A 23,962-nucleotide genomic window follows, 5' to 3' on the forward strand; every position below is an offset into this window, starting at 1 on the left:
CTGCGAGCAGCCCCTGCGGCAGAAGAGGACCTTACTGCGGTCGACTGCCGCCGCGCCGCCGCCGGGACCTTTCCCCTACTTTCCAGGCCTCACGCCCCGCCTCTAGCCCGGACCAAAACACGTGCCGCCGCCCGCCCCGCCGGATCACGCCGCAGCCAGGCTCCGATCACGCGCCCCCCCGCGGCGCCCATTGGCCCGCTTCTTGCCGGCCTGGCGCTGATTGGCTGGCGGCAGAGGCCATGCCCCCAGCAGGGAGCGGTGTATTTTGGTTTGCCCGCGCGCCCCGCCCAGGGCCGCTCCCTCCGTGGCGCCCCGCCCCTCCCGCGCCTCCCGGGCCGCGCGGAGGCAGAGCCGCGCGGCAAGGAAGGCGGAGGTGCGCGCCGGGAACAGACGCTCGGGACACCGCCGCCCGCCGCACACGTGCAGCCTCCGCCGCACGCAGGGCTCCTGCCTCGCAGCATTGCTGCCTGCAGGCCATACGGCACCATGCACTCGCCGGGCTCCACCGGCCCCGGCGACGGGCGCGCGGTAAGTGACGGGGCTGAGCGCGGGACGAGACGGGGGACGCGGGAGGGATGGCGACTTCTCGCTGCGGTGGGGGCTGCGGATTTGCTCTGGTCCGGACAGGGACCCGGAGGCTCGGCCGGGTCAGGGTGGGGAGGGGGGTGTGTTAGCGCGGCAGCCTGCCTTCAGCTTTGTCTCTGGTCCGCTGCGGCCCCGCCCGGCGCGGCTATTTCCAGCCATGACGTCACCCGAATCCAGAGGAGGACCGCTGTTGGATGTGGGCGCGGCTGGCGGGAACTTGGGGGCGGAGTCAAAGCTGGGGCGCAGCATGGGGGCGTGGCCAAAGCTAGGGCGTGGGCAAGCGTGCTTGGAGGAGATATTGGGGGAACTAGATGGGACCAAGGCGAAGGACATGGTGAAAGCACCTGGTAGTAGTGTAAGAGGGCGGAACCGAAGCTAGAGAGCTTGGTGAGAACCTCTGGTAGGACTGTGGGGCGGGGCCGATGTAAGAGTGCATAGTGAGAGTTTATCTAGGGGCGGGGCAAAGGCTAAGCCGAAGGGAGGGAGTGTGGTGAGAGCATCTGGTAGGAGTGCAGTGGGAGGGGCTGTGGGTGGAGCCAAAGTAAAGGTATCTCAGGAGGGTGTGGCCAGAGTGCCTGGATGGGGTTACGACGGAATGAGGAGCAAGGCAATAGTGTGTCTTGATAGGCGAGTGTGCAAGAGTGTGGTTCGAAGAGGTGTGTCAGCCAAGCTTAATGGGCTGGTAAGGGTAGAGCTGGGCGAAGGGTGGAGTCTAAGTGAGAAGGGGTGTGGTAAAATGGGACTTTGCAGGCTTGGGCCCAGGGACTGAGTGAAGTCATGGCAGGGACCTCTGTCAGAAGGTGTAGGGTGTGGAGCAACAGAACCTGATAGAAATGTAGGGGGCCAGAGAAGTGGTGCGGAGCAGGTTCCTGGTGAGAACACAGTATTACATGGACTCAAGGGAACCTACGTTCGCATTCTTTCCTAGTATGGGGCTGGACATTGATTCCACTTGAAGGCTCATAATCAAAATACCCTTCCAGGAGGTTGTCTGGCCCCTATGGTCATATCTTTGCCTGTTCAGTGAAGGGGAATCTGGACAGACAGGAAGTTTTGAAGCTCAGAAAATATGTATGGAAATATGTGTCTGTAGGCTTAAGTTTCTCTTTTGGACAGGCTAGGTTCCAGTCCCTTCCTCCCCACTCCTGCATGTAAAGGTGACATGGTATACAGGAGGAGACACCTTTCCTGGACTATGGTTGAGCTTTCTCATGCTGTTCCTCTCACCTGACCTCCTCCCTAGTTCTCATAACAAGTGATTTAATGTTTCTGAGTCTGCTGAGGAAGCAGGCAGTCACGGAGGACTGTGCTAGCATGGAACCTAGGTCCAGCCACTGGGAAATTAAGCTTGGGGTAGTGTTTCCTTTCTTAGGGACACCACTCTGGTCCTGCGCTAGATGATCTCACCCACCAGCTAACTGGCTGCTTGGTTTCATCTGCTGCTTTGCCTGTTTCCCTTTCCTACAACACCTTCCTGCTAGCCATTCTGGTGTTTACCTCTAGAGTTAATCTTCATCATTTAGCCAAGAGAAGAAGTTAGTAACCTGTTTTGTTTATTTTATAGCTGTGGGGATTGAATTCAGGTGCACACGTGAGGTAGTCAGGCATTAAACTATTGAGCAATAGCCCCGCCTTGGAACCTTTTTAAGAATCGGGGGCGGGTTTTTGTTTGTTTGTTTTATTTTGTTTTTGTTGGTTTTTTTGTTTTTGTTTTTGTTTTGTTTTTTGTGGAAACTGTTTCTCAACCAAGCCCAGTCTTCAGAGCTTGAAAACAAAGTTGTGTTGAGAGTCCCGTTTGGGTCTTTTTATTCCAAGACAGAGACCATTGCTTTGTTAAGGGTGCTGCACATGTCTATGGTAGACCCACATACCTGTCAGGGTTATCGTCCCTTTATTCTCCTGAACTAAGGAGCCACTGTGTTGTGCTGCCTTTAGGCTGACATCATGGACATTTGTGAGTCGATCCTGGAGAGGAAGCGGCATGACAGCGAAAGGTCCACATGCAGCGTCCTGGAGCAGACGGACATCGAAGCTGTGGAAGCTCTTGTCTGCATGAGCTCTTGGGGTCAGAGGTCCCAGATGAGACCCCTCACGCCTGTCTCTGACTCTGGTGACGTCACCACTGCTGTGCTTATGGACACAGCTGCACCTGATCTACCAAAGGACTTCCATTCTTTTTCAACTCTGGTAAGAGGAGGTGGGGGAGAGAAGCATTTTTGTGAACTGCCTAGAATAGCATAGGTAAAATGCGCTGGAGAACTTGGACGGAGATTAACAAATGATGCTGGCCAAGAGGTTGCCTGTACTCCTTTTATGTGGATGCCAAAGTGTGAAAATTCCTCTCTTAAATGTGCTTTCTGTTCAGTGGTAGGTCATAACTTGCTGACAGGTGCTCAGGGACAAAGCCTGTAGGTGGTTGCAGAAAGGTGTATTGTGCTTGTTTTCTAGGAGTCTTAAGGTGTGGTCTTGAGTGGTCCCAGACTAGGATGAGGATTTGTGGGAAACGAGAACACATGTGCTCTGACATCAGACAGTCTTTAGCTTAGTGGAGACACGCCACCTCTGCCTTCCTGTGACAGCCAACTAGTGTAACTTGAAGTTGGTAAACCAGTATTTTATTTTTAGGTTTTAACTTACAGCACCAGTGAAAGTGCTTCCGGGTTGGAGAAGTCAGATCGAATGCTAGCAGTAGTGCAGCTGAGGGCTGACTGCCCAGGCTAGGGACTTGCTGGAGGAGTTGGTGGCGGTGAGCACTGGAGGAAGTCCAGGCTGGCTCATAGTAGCCCTCGGGTTTTCAGGCTTGGGCTTTTATGAGGTGGCCAAGAAACTGCTGGGAGCCAGCACAGAGAGGTGTGGCTCAGGAGAACCAGTGCTTTCTTGATTTAAGGACTGAAACGTCATGAGCGCTTTTATTTTAAAGTAAGAATCCGTTTTCTTTCTGCAGTCCTTGTAGTTAAATTGCTTATTTCAGTAGTTACGCGCATGACCTAGGGTTGACACCACCCTTCCTTTCAACAAGACATATGCATGGTTGAGTAGGGACAGTCCGTATTGGGAGAAGCAGGAACAGCAGGGTCCCCAGAGATCCCTTGGGTCAGTCTGTGCAGTCCCCTCGCAGGCAGCGGGAGCAGTGCGGTCAGATAATATCTTCGCTGCTCTTTTGACCAAAACAACCTTTGATGTGGTGCTGTTCTTTCTTTCCCTTTTTCTTTTAAAAAGTGTATAACTCCTCCTCAGAGCCCAGAGCTCACGGAGCCGTCAACAGGGACCCCTGTTCCTTCCCAAGTAGTTAACTCCAAAGGATGCATGGTCACTGCCCTCCCCCCATCCCCTGCTGGGGGCCCCAGAACACTGAGCAAGAGGGAACCACTGGAGCCAGCCTCAGGGTCCTCCTGCAGGGCTGTGATGACCAGTGTGATCCGTCACACCGGGGAGAGTCCTGCTCCTACGCGCTTCCCAACTGGCCCCACTCAAGAGCAACGAGCATCCGACAGCGGAGAAGGACAGGAGCGTTTGCTGGACCACCTCGAAGCCTTGCAGGACACACGCTTGGCAAATGGCTTACTCGTCACTAACTTGGTTTCCTGTCAGCCTTGCTTGCACAAGTCCGGTGGTTCGTTCCCCACTGACAAAGGTCAACAGACAGGATGGCCCGCTGCTGTTCAGACCTGCTTACCAAAGAATCCTGAAAGTGACTTGTCAAGGAAAATCACCCCTCTGATTTCTGTCCCTGTATCCAGTCCCCCTGTCCTTTGCCAGATGATCCCTGTGGCTGGACAGAATGGCTTGTTCTCAGCCTTTTTGAAACCTCCTACCCAGTTGCCTGCAGGGACTATCAAGCCCATCCTACCCCAAGCTGCTTCAATGTCTCAGCCTGTGTTCATGGGCCCACCTGTGCCTCAGGGAACTGTGATGCTGGTCTTGCCACAGAACACCTTCCCCCAGCCTGCTGCCTGTCCATCCAGTGTCATGGCCATTGGAAATACCAAGCTGTTGCCCCTTGCCCCTGCACCAGTGTTCCTTGCCTCCAGCCAGAACTGTGCCCCTCAGGTAGACTTTTCCCGAAGGAGGAACTATGTTTGCAACTTCCCAGGATGCCGGAAGACCTACTTCAAAAGTTCCCACCTTAAAGCTCATCTTCGCACTCACACAGGTAAGTGGTAGGGTGTAGAAGTTAAGTCCGGTTCTTTCTCTCAGCCCCTTGCTCCCAGAAATAGGACTCAGACTCAAATTATGTTTACAAATACCTTGGCCATATAGCTGAGCTCTACTCTGACTAGATCATAACTTAGATAACCCAATTATTTTAACCTACATTCTGCCACATGGCTCGGGTACCATGTCTACCTCAACTACTGAGGATGTATATATCAGTTCTCAGTGAAACCAGCTCATTTCAAGTGCATGTGGCTAGTGGCTTCCCTAATGGCCAGAGAATATAGTAGATCTTCCCAGGTGAATCTCCCGCCTGGCTCTATCCCAGAATTCTTCCCAGAAGTCCTACCTCCTATTTCCTACCTAAGCCATAGGCCATCGGATTATTGACAGGTACCACATCCATACAGACATAAAATATTCTTTCTACAGTGGGGTGCCTGGTGTGATGGGAACACAGCTCAAGGGAGGAAAGCTCCCTGAGACCCCTTTAAGAGAGGCAGGTACCTGCCGGAGGGAGGAGAGAATGGGGACTTGAGATGGCTTTAGGATACTCTTCACCCTACTACAGTAGGCGTTAGTAAAAACATCGGTGTGACTGGAGGTGTGTTCAGACCCTCAAAGTTCATACTATAGAGTGTTTTAACTGTACGGTTGAAACTGTAGAGTTTTAGGTTAAGTCACACAGTTATAAACTTCTGAGTTTATTTTTTTTAACATTCTCTGGCCATTAGGATAGCCACTAGCCATATGCACTTGAAAAGGGGTGGTTTGAGAACTGCATTGCACATTCTCATTAGTTGATGTTTTACAGCTCTGTGAGCTGGTGACTGCCAGCCATGCTGTCCAGCAGGGACACTGGGCGCCACCTGGCAGGAATCACTTGGTAGAGTAGAGCAAGTGTTTCTTAGGTGCTCTGTGAGTTGATGTGTTTGGCATTTTTTAGTGGTTACATAGTCTAGTCTTCTTGTTAAAGCTGACTTTAGAGAATCACGTATTTACATGTGAGCATGTGTACAGACGTCTGCAGTAGAGCTTCCTACACTCAACCCTGAAACATCACCCCATTAGGATGTCTGGATCGAGCACAGGAAAGGCCTGGAGAGAGTTCCTGCTGCAGGTTTTTATTTCAAAATAGGTTGATGCAGGCTGGCTTCTAATTAGCACAGTGTACTCCGGCTGTGGCAGACTCCAGAAGCAGACATTCCAGAAAGAATTGTCCCTTCATATGCTGAAGCCGAGGTCGGCTTTAGGATTCGGACCTTACAGCTGTCCTGGACTTGTCTCCTTGTCAGAGCAAACACAGGCTCTTTTGTTCTCATCTGTCTGTTTCCACACATCAGCCTCAGCCCTCTCCCATCTCTGCCTATTGATCCTTTCAGGGCCTGCCCCACAAAGGTTGAGTGTATGTTGATATCCATCCTCTTTGACCCTAGGGAGTTATTGTGTCTCACCACCACTTCCTTTGTTTCTTCACTTCTGCTTTGTTTTTACAATTTTAGGATTTTTAAATTATTATTATCATTATCACTACTACTACTCCTATTTTGGTTTTGGTTTTTTAAGACAGTGGTTTTTTTTTTTTTCTCTGTAGTCCTGGCCATCCTGGAACTTGCTCTATATACACCAGGCTAGCCTTGAAATGCACCTACCTCTGCCTCCTGAGTACTGAGATTAAAGAGGTGTGCTGCCACACCCATTATGTTTCTGTGTGTGAGTATGTGCATGTGAGCGCAGCGGCCTGTAGATTTGACCCCTGGAGCTGGAGTTACATGTGATTGTGAGTTGCCACTGTAAGTCCTGGGGTCTGCTGTATGTGTGATGTAAGAGCAGCAAGCATGCTAAATCGTGATGCCCACCCCCACCCCTTGTTTTATCGTCTAAACTAGATAGAGAATTCCTGGTGTCACACCTTGTAAATGGTGGTCATCCACCTTTGTCAAGGTTGTTCTGGTAGCTGTGTGTAATGAAGAAGCAACCTGCTATGTTCACATGGGTTCTTTGGCAGGGTGAACCCCCATTTTTTGCTTGGTCTGTCTAGATGAACTTTACATCAGCGCAGATTGTAGGTTGGGAGAGGTGACAGGGTTTCCATGTTCACTCAGTTTCCCTAGGTAGGAGGACTGTCAGACCCACAAAACCCGAGATAAAGCCAGTTCCTTCTCAGAGAAGTTCAGTTCAGATTAAACAAGCGGGAGGCTCTGACGAGACCGCTGCTTTTCCATTCACCAGCTCTCCGTGGAGTCTTCCAAGGCACGGAAGCTTCAGGTGGGCTTACTTCAGATTGTGTTTCAAGTATTTCTTTTAACCAGAACGATTATTTACATGAAGAAAGTCAGGTGAATGGGTACACCATTTTGGCTGAATACAAGGAATTTTGTAAATCGTGTGCCAAGGGGCTGGCATTCTCTGTGCACCTCCCGGGCATTGTGTATGCTACTGACCTCGGGAGCAGGGGTAGGAAGGGCAGCTGTCTGCGCCTGCTTCTGGTAAAGAATACTCCACCAGGCTCCAGGCTCTGGAGCTGGGAGTCTAAAAGCATGTGTCACTCAGTTATCTGTAAGATCTTCCCAGTGTGGCAGAGACTATCATCTAGTGTGGCTGAGAGCTTGCTTTTATAACAAGGCCACTACTGGGACTCTTGTTAGTCAGGACCAGTCAGTGATCAATGATCCTACTACCTCTTAAGTATCAGTGATGTATGACTTTAGAATTGCATTTCCAAGGGGTGGAGTTTGGGGTCATAATCAAACCACATCAGCCACCTTTGCTTGCCATGGAAGATTTTGAAATCCAGAATATGAAGCCTCGCTGCTGGATTTTCTGTTAGTTCAACTCTAAGATCTATCAGACTTGGTGTCTCTTCAGACCTAGTATTGGCTACCTGCTATAGGAAATCATGGAGACAGATCACAGAGCAGTGCATAGCTGTCTAGCAAATCATCCCTCGTGCACGCAGTCTATGATTGCCATCGTCAGGATACAGAGAAGGGCCTGGTCCCGTGCTGGTTGGAACAGGAGTTTGTTGAAGAGGAGGGTTTACTCTTTATCTGCTAAAGGCTCCATTGCCTCTGTAACTCCAGGAAGGTGATACTGGGCTCTAGAGCGTCAGTGGGCACTTAAAGCTTCTGACAAGAAAGTGAGCACAAACTCTGACTCGTGTGGTGTTTAATATTGACGGTCAGCTTGACGGAACATAGAACCTTGGTTGGGCCTTGAGGGGAGAAGGTTTAGTTACGTTACCTGAAGTGGGAAGACCCACATTAACTAGGATTCTGGGTTGGATACAGAGGAGAAGAGAAAGCTGAGCGCCAGAGTTCATTTCTCTCTGCTTCTGGACTATGGACACAGTATGACCAGCTGCTTCAAGCTCCGCCCACCATGCTCTCCTGCCATGGTGGATCTATGCCCTCAAACTGAGCCAGAATGAACACTTCCTTAACTTGCTTTTGTCAGCACCGTGGAAAGTAACTGATGCAGCCTGTGTGTCAGTGAGATAAGAAGTGTGGACAGAAACCAATGGTTCTAAGAAATCTTAAAGCCCCTTGGAAGGACTTTTTAGGGTATGTGCAGTTTGTCCTGAGAGGGGGAATTATTTCCTTAAAGAATTTTCTGCCACATCTGAGGATGGTAGTCAGTAGGTAGAGTACCTAACTACCATTCACAAAGTTCCGTCCCTAGAATGTAAAATTGAGGAAGGTGGTACGCACTTATGAGGTAGAGTTAGGAGAATCAGAACTTGGGTGTCCTTCCTGCTACGTGAGTGTTGGAGGCTGTCCTGGCCTTCATAAAACCCTATCTCAAAAAAAAAAGCATTTTCCAGAGATAGGAAAATCTCTCAAGTTCTCAAGCCTGGGCTGTACTAAGCAAGACCCTACCAAAGAGAAAAATATCCAGGATGTTGGTATACACCTTTAATCCCAGCACTTGGGAGGCAGAGACAGATCTCTATGAGGTTAAGGTCTGGTCTATGTAGGGAATTCCAGGACAGTCAGGGCTACACAGTGAGACCTTGTCTCAAAAGAAGTCTTTCCCAAGTATAACAGTTGATTAGTCTTTTTTTATTGTAAAATGCTTCTTAAAGGCAAGGGATGGTAGTGCATGCCTGTAACTCCATCATGTAAGTAAACACATAATGAGTCTCCATGAAGCAGCATACATCTGTACATGTCAATTTTTGGAGAGATTAAAGATTATCCTAGTATACCTGTGGGCTTTGGCAAATTGCATCATGGGGTAGAAAGAAATGCATTGTGGAGGCCTTGCTGAGTTCTGAGTGGCCCAGGGCTAGACAGCAGCTGTTAGTCTTCTGCTGTCTGATGAGCAGACCTGTGTGGGCAGCACTGGTGGACTTCTCAGTAAGTGCTGAGCGTGCACATTGACTGTACTGTGTCCTTCCACCAGGGGAGAAGCCTTTTACCTGCAGCTGGGACGGCTGTGACAAGAAGTTCGCAAGGTCAGATGAACTGTCTCGCCACCGCAGGACTCACACGGGAGAGAAGAAGTTTGTGTGTCCTGTGTGTGACCGGCGCTTCATGCGGAGTGACCACCTGACAAAGCACGCTCGTCGCCACATGACAACCAAGAAGATCCCAGGCTGGCAGGCAGAGGTGGGCAAGCTGAACAGAATCACTTTGGCAGAGAGCCCCGGGAGCATCCTCGAACCCTTGCCGGCCTCTGGCTGAGGCATCCTTCTGTGGCATCCGTCACCTGTGGGCTTCTTCAAAAGCCTCTTCAGGAATGGAACCTGTGTGTTCCTCTCCAAAAATAAATGTGGTCTCTGGGCTGTTGAAGTGGGGAGCTGGTTCTGATGGAAGTATATTAATTTTACTTTTCTGGTTGGGACCCTGTTTGATATCTTTTGTAGTTTTAGAACTCTGACTGTCTTTGTCTGTGTGTGTGTCTCTGTGTGTGTGTCTCTGTGTGTGTGTGTGTCTGTGTCTGTGTGTGTCTGTGTCTCTGTCGTGTCTCTGTCTCTCTCTCTCTTTTGTAAGGAAATGGAAGAAAATTTGCTCTAAATCACCAGCATTCAAACAAATATTTCTGCAATAAAGTTTACAAAGTCTGGATTTTTTTTTATACCTTTCTATTCATGTTTTGTAGAAATGTGACAGGGTACTAATTTTTATACTTTTTATAAAAATATTTATATTGTGCTCAAATCACCAGTTTGTGGATAGAAAATTTTACAGCCTTCTTTTCCATGTTTTATAACAAAGTTTTGTAATAACCCTGCTTAAGAGTAAGCCTGGTAGTTAGTCAGAAAGAAGCAAAAATAACAAGTTTGTTACCAGCCTTTTATAGTCAATATTTTAGATCAGAACTGGTTGAATAAAGAACTCTTAAAGGGGAAAAATAAACTTTGTAGTTAGCTTCTTTGTATCAGTTTCAGGGGAAATTCTAGCAATCGATCCTATAGCCCACAGAACTAAGATTGTGGTTAGGTAAAACTAATCATGTGAGTCTCGTGTCCCTGTGGAAGGTGTGCCCAGTCTGCCTGGGCTGCTGGCCAGCTGAGCAGGGGCAAATATGGAATGTGGACTCCTGGGCCATCTGTCTGCTAAGAGCAAATGACCCCATGTCCTGTCTGTGTTAAGCACCAACACTAAGAATGTAGACGCAGAAACTCTGTATGTTACCTGTTGGCTTCTGTTGTGGTTTTGTACTGCGTGCTAGATTGAATGACCACAGGGAAAAGGAAATGTCTGTACTGGTTGGTTAAACTCTCCGCCAGAGTGCAGCTTCCACAAAGCAAGGCCTTTGTGCACATTCGGCTCTGGGGTTCGGATGCCTCTCTGACTATGGACAAAACACTGAGAAACATATCATTAAATGGCAGTGGCTGTCACCCAACTGCTTTTTCAATCATTGTGTGTGAAGGAAATTAGTTTGCTCAAACAAGAAGACTTGGAATGGGTATATTGTAGCTTTCCTGAAAACAGATTTCAGGCACTGCTTTTACGCCTCGTGAGCGGGTGTTCTGCATCCAGGTGATCACAAAAACAGAATGGTTTTAGATAAATTCTGGGAAGCTCAGGCAGTACAGCAAGTGTGATAACAGGTATATTGTGCTGTTTGGGCAGCCTGAGACTATTTTTGTGTGGTATGTATTAGGTTTTGTATTTGCCTTTTAATCATTGGTATTTAACTTTATTAAATGATGGCAAGGTTGAAATAATTAAACGTAAAATGAGGCTTTTGTGTTCAGGTCTTTTGAGCCTTATATAACCGTTATGTGGTCATACCTTGTATGTTACTTGACCCCTGTTAAGCTGCTGTGGTAGCCGAGTTCTGTATGTACATGTGTTTAGGAACTGCCCAGACAGCAGTCTTGCTAATGTCTTTCAACATAATGGAGTGCAGGAAAACTAACTGTATATAGCTCACGTGTGTCCCAGCACCCTGGTCCTGTCCACCTGTTTTAAGTCAGCATCCACACTGGCGACCGTGTAAGTGATAAATGGCATCCAACTTGGATGTCTTTTTTCATTGTGACATGCAGAGTGCTGTTCCTTGTCCTGGCATTTCTGTGGGTAGCGGAAGGCCTTGGGGTGTTTGGTTGCTCATCACAGGACTTTATCTGACCAGTGTTGTTTCTAAATGACTGGTGTGTTGCAATGCCATTAGGTTTCCATTTCCCAATTAGATTTAGAAACCCCTTTTCTGAAAGAGCCCCCAACATTTGTCTACTGAAAGACTAAGTTGGAAAACAGTTCCTATCTGAAAAGGACCCCTGAGCCCCAGAGCCCCGGGAGTGGCTGCTCCCTTGAGGGCCCTCCCCAAATCCCCACGGCGTGGTGGTGACCCCAGTGCACTTTATCGCTTGAGAAGTTCTTGATTTTTTTTTAATTATTTTGTTGAGCCTTTCAGTAGTTTTAGTAATAAAAGTTTAAATGTTAACAACTTTTGTTTTATGTAAAAGACTTTGACTTATTTAAATGAACATGTGTAATGTAACTTTTTTTTTCTTTGAATCGTATAAAATTCTCTTGGTTCGCAGACAAGACTTGAGTGATGTGTTATATAACTGTGTTCGTGTGATTCTGGAAGATTCATCATGTATTGGCCTAACTTGAACTCTTATTTTGGGCAGTTCTAGTTGGTTTCAGAGAATGCAATACAATGGCAAAGAAGTCAACCCGTAAGAATCTTTGCTGCCAGCCGGGCATGGTGGCACACGCCTTTACTCCCAGCACTTGGGAGGCAGAGGCAGGCGGATTTCTGAGTTCGAGGCCAGCCTGGTCTACAGAGTGAGTTCCAGGACAGCCAGGGCTATACAGAGAAACCCTGTCTCGAAAAACCAAAAAAAAAAAAAAAATCTTTGCTGCCAAGTTCAGGCAGTTTGAACATTAAAATAACAGCAGCAATGTAGCTATCGCCTAACAATAGTGGAGACTGACTTCCATTTCTGCTGGTACCAGCCATCCACAGCAAGGGTCAGGACAAGATTCCCTCTGTGTCCTCCCTCCCCACTTCTTGCATCCGGCTGGCCTCTACAATTCAGAGTATGCATCAGTCAGGCCCCACAGTAACCTTGGGTGGCTGGAGACATGGCTACTACTGCTGAGAGACTATGTGCTGGGTAGCAGGGTGAGTCTCCCCTGTTGCTCCTGGGCTCTTGTAGACAGAGACTGACTACAGGAGGGGTCATATGGGTGTGAATCCAGACAACCACCTTCCTAATGAGCGACTGAGACTTACCTGTCTATCTCTGCCTCTTGGACACATAATATACTTCACCTCTCTTGTTTTATTTGTCCAGGGCCTGGTTGCACTAAGCTTGGCATAGGCTGTGCCCACTTGTCTGTCATAGATGTTCCATAAGAAAAATTGCTTTTGCAGTAATCAGGACTGCAAGTAGTCTAAAGACTATGTGTGCTATATAATATATATTATATGTATATGTATATATGTGTGTATATATATATGTTTATATATATGTATGTATGTGTGTGTATATATATATATGTCTCATCCACCAGCAACTTTGGGGTGCAAGCTGTGGGCCAACTAATTCTGAGGGTTCAAGTGCTTCTCTGTCTTTCCCAGGACCCCATGTCTAGAGTAGGCAACTCCTCCCTGCCAGCACTGGAAAGAGTTTTTCTGTGCAGCCCTGGTTGTCCTGGAACTCACTCTGTAGACCAGGCTAGCTTTGAACTCAAAGATCCACCTGCCTCTGCCTCTGCCTCTTGCCAAGTGCTGAGATTAAAGGGGTGTGCCACCATCATCCAGCAAATGAAGGATTTCTTTATACCATGAAACAGTTCCTTCCTGCCTTTTAAGGTCTATGTTTACCCCAAGGTCCAGGCTAGCACCCCAAAAAAGGTTTAATTATAAAGCCTCCTTCCTAGAGGAGGGAACTAACCTTCAGGGTCTAATATGTGATTTATGGGTCAGCAGGAGGGCTCAGTGGGTTAAGGCACCTGTCACCAAGCCTGGGGACTGGAGTTTGCTTGGTAGAAAGAGAATCTTAACTCCTGCAAATTGTTCTCTGACTTCCACACATGTACCACAGCCTGAACACCCACATATTACACATACACATGCCTGTGCACACACACAAATATTAAGTTACAACAAAACTCTTAGAAATATGTGATTTATGCTCTTAATGCTCAGAATCACTCAAAGACACCTTCCTCCTAACTGTGTCCAATGACTTACTAAACACATTTCTTCCTGAGTCTGGAAGATTAAATTTAGGAACCCTTTCTGTGAAAGAGCTCCCACCATTTGTCTACTGAGAGACTAAAGTTGGAAAACAATTCCTATCTGGTGAGTACTCCTGAGCCCCTCAGCCCCCGAGGGCTGTCAGTGAATTCAGTGTGGCTGCATGGGGGAGTTGAAGGACAACCTGTAGGAATTGGTTCTTCTACCACTGGGCCCACTGGCTCTGCAGCAGACCTTCCTCAAGATGTGTGAAAGCTGTGTTTGAGAAAACCTGAGCCCTTCTGGTCAGAAATCCTGGGTAGGCTTTCTGGACAGGGGCCAGAGCCTCAAGAAGCTTCCAGACCTCTGCGCTTGTGTCCTTGAGGTATGGGTCAGCTTGGCAGGAGCCTTCTCCATCAGCAGGGACTGGTCCAAACTGCCTGGTACAAAGTTTTAGCACTTTTTTTTTTTTTTTGATGTTCCAAATTTCCCAGAGCCATTTCATTTCTTGGAACTCCTGTCTGGGAGTTCCTCCCCTGGTAGATTCTAGGATTAATGAATGGATGACACTGCCCACACCCCACCCCCTGACAGAGCTTCCCTCCTCCCTGGGCTGAACCCTGGAGACCGGGTGTCTGTGTGCAGCATCCAGGCCAGATGACGGTGAGTGTCAGGTCCATGATGATGGGGGTATTCTGCCTCCTATCAAGAGTTGGGCAGAAATAAACTGTTTTCTTTTTGAAGGGTCAAGCCAAGACCCCATGGAAGAACAGCAGAGGCCTGGCAGTTTCTCACAGTTCTGCTCCTCTGTCCAGAAAGCCTACCCAGGATTTCTGAAAGCTGAGCATGTTGTAGGGAAAGCAACATGGGTAGCCAACCATGAAGCAGCTGTGCAATGGGGGCCGTAGGTGGATACCTGGTACCTGGGCAGTACAGGAGATGCTCCTGTAGGCTGCAGTGATACCCAAGCCCACCTCGTGCAGCCTCTCTGGAGCCTGAGTTTCCCAGGATCACAGCTCATCAGTCGGCCGACACGGTTTGGCTAGCCACTGCTCAGTAGATCCTTTCCTGGAAGTCAGGGTTTTGTTTGGTTTGGGGTTTTGGTTTTTTGCTGTTCTTTTCCTTTAGATCTGGGAATGGCGGTGGCTTCTTAGGTTTGAGAAGATGCATACCTTCATGTTGATGAATGTTAGCTACTGTGAGATGTAATTTTTCTATCTTAGCACCTTGATCTCATCAAGGGTTTCCCCAGGAAAGGCGGAGCTACTGTCTTTCTCCTCTGTTTTTATCCCCCATCTTCCTCTTAATCAGATGAAAGTTCCTATTGGAACAGACACATACAGCTGTAAATATTTACAACATCAGGTTCAAAGCCTAATTTGCCCTTTGGTAAAAAACATTAACATTTTTAACCTTTTTTAAAATAAGCATTTTTAATATTTGTGTTATCAAAATAGAAACAGCTTCATTTTCATAGCAAAAGCAGTCCTTTGGGCTCCAGTAAGATACAGTTGCTAGCTCTGGGAGGTTTTGACCCGACCCTCAGCCATTCGGTAGACACTCCATGGCTCTGGGCTCCAACTGTTGCAGTCTCTCAGCCAAGTACTCAAAGGTACTCTTGTCAAGTCACGAGTTCATGGAATCATTTGCAGGTGACAGCAAAGGACCGAGGGTGTGGGGACGGTCTCAGTGACCATTCTTCCTTGGTTCCTGAGATACTCTAGGTTGTGTTCTGAGGATTCATGGACTGGCAGCTGTTCTCAGGAGAGGGAAGATGCTGATGAAGGCCACTGTCTTGGTCCGGGGATGCAACATAAACCGAGACCTGTTTTGACCTTAGCAAAAGTTGCCATTGTTTCCCTATTCTCTACCCCCTTTTCTGACACAAACCCTCAGTTTGTCTAGCTGCCAAACTAATAGAGCTTGAAAGACCTCAAAGAACCTCCAGGATTCTCCCCAAGAGAGAAACTGAGAGGCCCAGAGAGGGAAGTGGTAGCAAGCTAATGTAATACCGGGATGCCAAAGAAGTCTGTGGTTCCCAGCCCTCTTTCTTCCTGCTACATCCAAGCAGGGGAGGCTGCTACACTGTGGCTTGGAGGAGCCCCCAGCACACAGAAGGGAGAAGCCAAGGGACTCAGGCTCTGAGTCCCTTGTACACGCTGAAGCTCTTCAGTCCTTGCAGCTTGCCATTACCTCGAAGCTGTCAGAAATACAATCTCTGGACCCATCTAGACCTACACACTCATCATCTGCCTGCCATCCGGATACTTGGAAACTGACATACACGGAGGAAACTGCATCACTCTGGAGAAACCTTAGTGTGAAGACTGAGAACATACCTTGGTGGAAACTTCTAGAAGCCTGTGGCACAGATGCCAAGAGGGGTTGACCCTTCCCCACCTGGAAAATGAGTAAGTAGAACAAACAGCTCAGAATCCAGGGGAGCCACACAGCCAGGCTACCCCTCAGAGTAAGAGGGGGTACACACACACACATGTGTGGCCTGGCACCTACTCTTGGTCTGCCAGGCCATTGGCAGGACTCCGACTGTGACTCTTAAAAGATCAGTTTGGGAAGATAGCTGCATTTAGAAGTGGTTCCCCTCTGACTAGATCACAGGTAGGGCAAGCTGGTGCCCTTTACTGTAGCCCAGTTCACAGACCTGCAAGGCCAGTGATGCCCAGGGCTGCTTGTCCAGCTCAGCGGCAGTACTCCCGCTCAATGCTCGCCATGAGCTCCTCTTCTGAGTAGTCATAGGAGATGGCCGACTGCCCCTCGGGTCTCTTGGGGCTGTTCCCCGGGGCTCTGTGGATGAGAAATGCAGACAGAGGTGGATATCACCTTCAAACTCCCATTTCTCCATCCTGACATCCGAACCAAAACCCTCTGCTCTGGAGACACCTGAACCCTACTCATAGACATGACCATCTTCACTCATATCTACCGTCATCCTCCCATTTTATCCACCAAGACCTGGATGAGGTTGAAGCAGGACAAGTCAGATGCCCAGGGCTATCTGAGGTTCCTAGCTAACCCTCCAAGAACAACATCCAGGGCTCTGTATACTTCTCCCAAAACACAGAGTGTGAGACCTGGGAAAGCTGCTTGACCTTCCAAGATCTGACTGCTGCCAATGCATTCGCCTTTCCTACTGTACCTGCAGAGCAAGGCGGGAGGGGGGGGGGCGGACATCCAAATGCTTTGGAGGATGGCAGATCTCAGCTGGCTTTGATGCACAGTAACCGTATGTCTGGAGTAGTTGTGTCTCTTGCTGTCTCCATCAGTAAGTAGAAAGGACTGCATCCCAAGACAGCCCAGAGGATTGCTAAGCTGCTGCTTGTGTCTAATATGGAGATGAGGACTTAGGAGGGACTGAGCAGGAGTAACTGCTTGTGAGCTGACTGCAGCCTTGCAAGCCTGGAATAGTGGTGGTGGCTACCCTTCCTGAGGGTTCCTCTGGAGTCTCTACTGACCGCTGTCAGAGAGAAAGGGATACAAGGGCCTACCATAACATCAGAACAAGCCAGGGAGCTGTGCAGGAAGTTGGCTTTCCTGCCAGTCTGGAGACCCTCAACAGAAACAAGCCCTTCCAGGCTTACCCCCCCCCCAGCCCGTGGCACTAGTAGTCGAGGAGGCTGAAACAGTGGAGGCTGAAGCAGCTGGCACCCAAGGGGCTGTGACGTGGCTATAGGCCTCTCCCACCATGCATGCTGATATCCCCGCAGGTGGATACCCAGAGTTAAGCACAATAGATGTTAAGGACAGCATGCAGATGTTGGGTTCTCCCTCTCCATCATGTGGGTTCTGGAGACTAAATTATGTTGTCAGACTTGGTGGCAAGTGCCTTTACCTATGGAGCCGTCTTACTGCCTCCCCCACTTTATCTCTGTACCGGGCAGTGAACCTATGGCATTGCACATACCAGGCAAGCTCCCATTAGGCTGTGTTGCCAGCCCCTGAGGAGTTTTAAAGGCAAAGAGTCTAGGGCCCTGGGACTCTACTTACAGGGTTTGGGGTGGGTTTTGTTGGTTTTGTTTGTTTGCTTGCTTGCTTGTTTTAGACAGTGTCTCCCTGGGTAGCCCTGGCTAGACTGGAACTTGCTATATACAGAAGGCGGGCCTGGAACTCTTGCCTCTGCTTCTACCTCTGTGTCCTAAGTGCTGGGACTAAATACTGAGCCACCAGCCTGGCAGCACCACATGTGAAACTTGAAGGAGTTTTAAGTTCATTTTCTTGATGACGGTTTTGGAGCTGCAATGATGTCCTTATAGCAAAGGACAGTCTTTTAAAAAAAAACAAAAAACAAAAAAAAAAAACCAAAAAACAAAAACAAACAAACAAACAAAAAAAAAACCAAGTAAGTGAAGATCTTATCAACACGTTTACTCTGTGTCACTTGATGACATTCCTTTTATTTTTTTTTTATTATTGGGTATTTATTTCATTTACATTTCCAATGCTATCCCAAAAGTCCCCTACACCCTCCCCCACCCACTCCCCCACCCACCTACTCCCACCTCTTGGCCCTGGCGTTCCCCTGTACTGAGAGGCATATAAAGTCTGCCCGACCAATGGGCCCCTCTTTCTACTGATGGCCGACCAGGCCATCTTCTGATACATATGCAGCTAGAGAAACGAGCTCTGGGGGGGTGGGGGGGGGGGTGTACTGGTTAGTTCATATTGTTGTTCCACCTATAGGGTTGCAGATCCCCCCAGCTCCCTGGGTACTTCCTCCAGCTCCTCCATTGGGGGCCCTGTGATCCATCCAATAGCTGACTGTGAGCATCCACTTCTGTGTTTGCTAGGCCCCAGCATAGTCTCACATGAGACAGCTATATCAGGATCCAAAGGACAGTCTTTACAGATAAACCCACAGAATACAGCGGGACACCCAAGTGTATCTGAACAGACCTGAATAGTCCAGAGTGGCCACAGCGAACCCAGCGAGGGAGGGAGGGAGGCGGGGAGAGGGGAGGGAGGGAGGGAGGGAGGGAGGGAGGGAGGGAGGGAGGGAGGGAGGGAGGGAGGGAGGGAGGGAGGGAGGGAGGGAGGGGAGGGAGGGAGCTAATGAGCGAGCCAGGAAACTAGGAAGCTAGGTCAGGTCAGGAGGAAGCTCAGAGCTGCTGTGGGTACTAGGCTCTGAAGCCACACTTCATGTCCCTTGAGGGCACAGCTCTCCATGTTGAGAGCCTCACTGGCCTGTAGTACAGGGGACTGGAAGGCTCTAAGCGGCTATGAGGGAAGCACTTCAGGCTCCTCCCCATACTTACTCAGAGGCACAGCTGTCTTCAGGGTTGCCTTTAACCTTCTTCTCTGGGGACACCTTGAGCAGGAAGATAGGAAAAGGCATCAAAAACTTGTCACCAGTATAGAGGATCAACACTCTGGCTTTATGGAGGAGTCAACAGCCACCGTGTTTAAATCAGAGTCTGTAAACATCAGGATGGAGCCTCTTCCCTTGGACTCTGGAGCCCCAAATTACCCATTTTGCAGTCAAGAAAACTGAGGCTGTGGAAGAGACTTATAAAACTCAAAAAATGAACAAAAAGAAAGAAAGAGAGAGAGAGAGAGAGAGAGAGAGAGAAAGAGAGAGAGAGAGAGAGAAAGAAAGAAAGAAAGAAAGAAAGAAAGAAAGAAAGAAAGAAAGAAAGAAAGAAAGAAAGAAAGAAAGAAAGAAAGAAAGAAAGAAAGAAAGAAAGAAACAGCAGCACTGAGATTGGGTCTCTTGCCTCCCAGCTGCCACCACTTAGGGGTTCATTCTGTCTCTCACCTCGAGACATCAGTGTCCCAATGTGCCTAGCATGAGACCATCCTATCCCTACCTCCAGGGATCATATCACCCAGCCTCAAGAGCCCTATACCTTCCCTTCAGCAAGTATGCACTGAGTTCATGTTTACCCTGGGCATGAAAGAAAGATGAAATTTCACGACCTGTAAGTCATATAAAGTACTCAGAAATTGCTGGTTGTTTGTGAGCCTAGAGGCTGCCTGGGGCTGAGAACAAAGAAAAAGAAACCCGGGTATGCCCCGTAGTTAAAACATTCTTGGGAACATCTTGTCCATTAAGATAAAGAGGAATGTGAGGACATAACTGGGCTATCTGAACTGAGTCAACAACTCGCAGAACTCTGACACCCTGCACGTACATGTAATTTTTCTGCTGATGTTTGAATAAGCCAATAGTGTGTCGCTATGCTGAATTCCACACCCCTAAGCCCCTTACCCCATAAAAACCCCTAGTTTTCGAGCCTCGTGGCCGACATCCATTATCTCCTGTGTGGGATGCATGTCGGTCCAGAGCTCCCTTATTAAACGACCTCATGTAATTACATCAAGGCCTTTTCGTGATTCTTTGGGTGCACGCCGAATTGGGAATTGAGTGGGGGTTTCCCCCCTAGGTTCTATCAGGCACACACCTGTAATCCCAGCATGTGGGATGCTGGGGTGGAGAGATGGTTCAGTGGTTAAGAGCACTGACTGTTCTTCCAGAGGTCCCGAGACACATGGTGGCTCACAACCATCTGTAATGGGATCTGATACTCACTTCTGGTGTGTCTGAAGACATATACAGTGTACTCATACACAATATATACTTATATATGTATATACATATATTACATATATAATATATATATGTGTGTGTATGCATATATATATTTAAACAACTGAAACAACTACAATTTTTAAAAAAGAACTGTGAGCAATATGTACGTTGCTTATAGGTAACCTGGCCTAAAGCATTTTGTTATAGCGGCTTGAAGCAACAGTGATGCAAAGATAATGGTTTAAAACAACAACATCGAGCTGGATTCCTTAGGAGACCAAATTAAGATGGCTTAAATTACATCTTAAAATTTTCATTTCCTGTAGTTAATTCTGCATGTATTACTCTTAGAAGTAAACACAAGTTAAAACAACCTGACGGGAATTCCCCAAGTGGCTTGTTTTCCAAAGTCCTGAGAACAAAACCCTAAGTTTCCTAGGTCTTGTAACTCAGCAAGGCTTGTGAATGGAAATAACAGTGCCCAGTCACATTCTGCTTTAAAAGATAAATACAGAGGAGATAAAAAGAGAAAAAAAAACAACAACAACATCAACAAAACCTAAAAACCTATCTGACAAAAGGCTCAGGTAAAGACTGGTCACCTAGAGTCAAGAAGGAGGTAGGTGAGACGGCAGCAGGCTGCTCTGCTCCGTGGCAGCCTGGAGACCAGAGTCAGAGTGCTCCAGGGATGTGGGAGAGCGAGTGCTCCAGGGATGTGGGGAAGCAGTTTCGAATTTGTAATTCTATTCTAGAATCCATCAAAATAGACAAACAAACAAAAAATTCAAACGTTCAGTTTATCAACCATTACCTTCTGGGGAAAGTGTATGTGTGTGTGTACATGTGCACATGTAGGGTGTATGCATATATGACACATGTGCACATCCATTTATAGGACAGGTCTATACCTCTATCACTGACTACTTTTCTGTTGGTTTGGTTTGGTTTTTAGCCAGACTCTCTCACTATACCCAGAGCTCAAATACTGGCTAACTGGCTGGCCAGAGTGTGCTCCAGGGACCCTGTCTCAATCCCCAGAACAGTCAAGGTTATAAATGCAAACCACCAGATCCAGATTTCACGTGGGTGCCGGGATCTGAACTCAAGCCCTCATATTTGCATACAGACACTCTACCCACTGACCCTTCTCCCCAGCCTCCTGGGAAGATTTCTAAGGTTTTTTTGGTTTGTTTTGTTTTTTAAATCTAGATAGAGGTTGGTGGAGACATTGCTCAGTAGTTGTGATGGCTATCCTTGGTTGTCAACCTGACTACATCAGAAGGAACTACAATCCAGAAATAAAGGGTACACCTGTGAGATTGTTCTACTTGGTTTAAAGTGTGCGAATCCACTTCTAGTCCAGACCCTCCAGGTAGGAAGACATGCTGCCTTTGAACCAGAACTTGAGGCAAGAAGACAAGCCTTGTTGTTGTTGTTTGGATTTTGTTTGTTTGTTTTTGTTTTTGTTTTTTACAGACAGGCTTCTTTGTGTAAGTGTAGCTGTCCTAGAATTAGCTATGTAGACCAGGGAAAATATACATTTAATCTGGGCCACACCTTTTGCTGGAAGCCTATATAAGAACATGGAAAAACAACAACAACAAAAAAATTAGAAACGTTTTTTTCTTTGCTTTCTTGCTAGCAAGTCCATTCCTTCATTGGCACTAGAGCCTACTTCTTTGGAATTCTAGTGTCTACTGAAGACCAGTTGAGACATCTAGCCTTGTAGACTGAGAAACTTCTAGATTCTTCAACTTTCCATTCGTAGCCCACCATTGTTGGATTAGTTGGATCATAGACTTTAAGTGACTCTAATAGATCTCTCTTCTATACATATAGAAAAAAAGATTCGTTCTATATGCTCTGCTTCTCTAGAGAACCCTAATACTGCAGTATAGATTAAGAGTGTTCATGTAGGCTAGAGGGAGAGCTCAGCAGTTAAGAGCTCTTCCAAAGGTCCTGAGTTCAATTCCCAGCAACCACATGGTGGCCTTCAGCCATCTGAGATGGGATCCAATACCCTCTCTGGTGTCTAGGGACAGCGACAGTGTACTCATATACATGGAGTGAATGAATCTTAAAAAAAAAGAAGGCAAAAGAGTGTTTGCTGCTTCTACAGAGTACCTGGGTTTGGTTACCACACTCCTGTATCAGCTTGGAACTCCCTGTAACTCCAGCCCTAGGGGATTCAATGCCTTCTGGCTTCTACAGGCTTCTGCTTGCCTGTGCTGCATACAAATACACACACACACACACACACACACACACACACACACACACATTAGTAAATAATACTTTCTATCTGAGAGTAAGGTCACACACCAGTAATCCTAGCACTCAGGAAGCCTAGGCAGGGGAATCAGGAGTTCAAGACCATTCTCAGCTGCAAAAGGAATTTGGGGCCAACCTGGGCTACATAAGACTCTGTCTCAAATACCAGAGAAAACAAAACACCCAGAAAAACAAAACACTTTGCCTGTGGTAAAAATACACATTGCCTACATTTTTTTCTGGTTCAGTTACTTCCAAGCGTGTCCTCCCGGGTCCCTTAAGCACGTTCAGACTGTTACAAGCCAACGGGCCACACGGCTCTTCATCCTGCTGAACTAAAAGTTCACTAAACACTAACTCGCCACGGCCTCTCCCAGCCCTTGGTAACCACCATGGTTGGTGTTTCCCATCTTTGAATTTGCCTGGTCTGAGGACCATGGATTTGTCCTTTGGTGACAGGCACACTGTCTTTAAGACTCATCCATCTATGGAGCAACGTCTGACAGAACATCTAAAGAATGAAAGCCATCCTGTCCCATGGATGTCCCTGTGTGGCTTCTCCAGGTACCTGCAGATAGACACGGTGTTGCTTCCAGCCTTGTTTGAGCTGTGGTGGTAATGCTTTTGTGAATATGCTGTGAACCAATCTCTTTGGACAACCTTTTCCATCCTTCCGGGTGTACATGAAGTTTCTTTCTCACATTCACACCAATCTGCCTCCCTACAGCTTTCAGCTGTAAGTTTCAGCTGCCCGTCCTGCTGCAGCTGGTTTGATTTTTTATGAAGGCCTCTTACTTGGACACCTATCTCTTCCATTCAGCTTCCGTTGGCGCCAGCTTCGCTGCCATCTTCTTGGCTGCTTCTCCTCTCCTTAGGACTGTAAGGTTTGTTATGGTTTCTGACCAGGCAGGTGACAAGATCCAAGATGGAAGCCAGCATCAACCCCGGGACCTGCTTGCTGATAACAGGGTTACTACTCTCCCTGGAGGCAGCCAGGATGACAGAACTGTATTGCCATGTGAACTGTGCTCTTAGCATAGGGATCAGAAGAGCCACGTTATGGCTCTTTCCCTGATGGCTCCACCTTGTTCCATCTGTCCAGTTCTCACCTCTGTTTCTCTTTGGGCCCATGTTTCTCCGACCAATTTGTTTAAGCCTTGAACTTGACTGCCAGAGGTGGGAAATCCATTAGCTCCGTCCTGGAACACTCAGCCTTGCCAAAGCCAAGGAAGAGCTTGAGGGAAAGGCAGAGACAGAGATGTCGAGCCTCCTGCTCCAGCCCACTGGAGGCCTGCTACCTGCTGCCCACACTTCACATCTGGACCAACAGAGTGTAAGCTAGGGCCACAGGCACTGTGCTGAGCTCAGGGTGTACATGTGCTTGTGAGTGTGCCCCGTGGGGTAGGAGAAGGCATAGCTCCCCTCACCATCCCAGGAAGGCTTTAGACAAACGGAGCACAGCCATGCAAAGAGACAGAGAACCCGAGGAGCAGGAAGGGTGGCATCTCTTCAGGTCTCCCTGGACTCTTTCAACTAAGTGTGTGTGTGTGCATATATGCTTGTAAGTGTGCACTTGTGTATATATTTTTTAAGTATGCATCTGTGTACACACAGATGTGCGCCTATATGTAAAGTTTCAAAGGCTTTTTCTTTTAGAAATATACTGCCTACTTTACTTACCAAAATAGATCCCGTGTCTTCTATGGACTGTTCCCCCCTAAGTTGATCAGCTTTGTGTGTACAGGTGTGTTCGTGTGC

General features: G+C 47.9%; 2 protein-coding genes across 9 annotated transcripts in view; one reads left to right on the plus strand and one right to left on the minus strand.

Annotated features, from left to right (window-relative positions):
- The first annotated feature begins 332 nt into the window (after positions 1 to 332).
- On the plus strand, positions 333 to 11,744 carry Klf11 (Kruppel-like factor 11). Its single transcript, NM_178357.3, has 4 exons — positions 333 to 528; positions 2,521 to 2,772; positions 3,805 to 4,738; positions 9,145 to 11,744. The coding sequence occupies exons 1-4, from the start codon at positions 487 to 489 to the stop codon at positions 9,423 to 9,425; spliced, it is 1,509 nt and encodes a 502-aa protein (NP_848134.1). The 5' UTR covers positions 333 to 486; the 3' UTR covers positions 9,426 to 11,744.
- Positions 11,745 to 14,794: 3,050 nt separating this feature from the next.
- Cys1 (cystin 1) overlaps positions 14,795 to 23,962 on the minus strand; it is a 16,054-nt gene continuing 6,886 nt past the window's right edge. The window contains exons 2-5 of one of the 8 annotated variants that reach the window (NM_001004455.2): positions 18,660 to 18,712; positions 16,052 to 16,194; positions 15,729 to 15,789; positions 14,800 to 15,143 (exon numbers count right to left, since the gene is read on the minus strand). In NM_001004455.2, the coding sequence (NP_001004455.2) occupies positions 16,089 to 16,194; positions 18,660 to 18,712 (159 nt within the window). In that variant the 3' untranslated portion in view covers positions 14,800 to 15,143; positions 15,729 to 15,789; positions 16,052 to 16,088. Of the gene's footprint in view, positions 16,195 to 16,546; positions 17,672 to 18,659; positions 18,713 to 23,962 lie in introns of all 8 variants that reach the window. The other 7 variants (NM_001161807.1, NM_138686.3, XR_381178.4 and 4 more) reach the window with 7 other exon arrangements.

This window comes from Mus musculus, chromosome 12 (genome assembly GCF_000001635.26).
Source record: "Mus musculus strain C57BL/6J chromosome 12, GRCm38.p6 C57BL/6J".
Classification (NCBI taxonomy): Eukaryota; Metazoa; Chordata; class Mammalia; order Rodentia; family Muridae; genus Mus; species Mus musculus.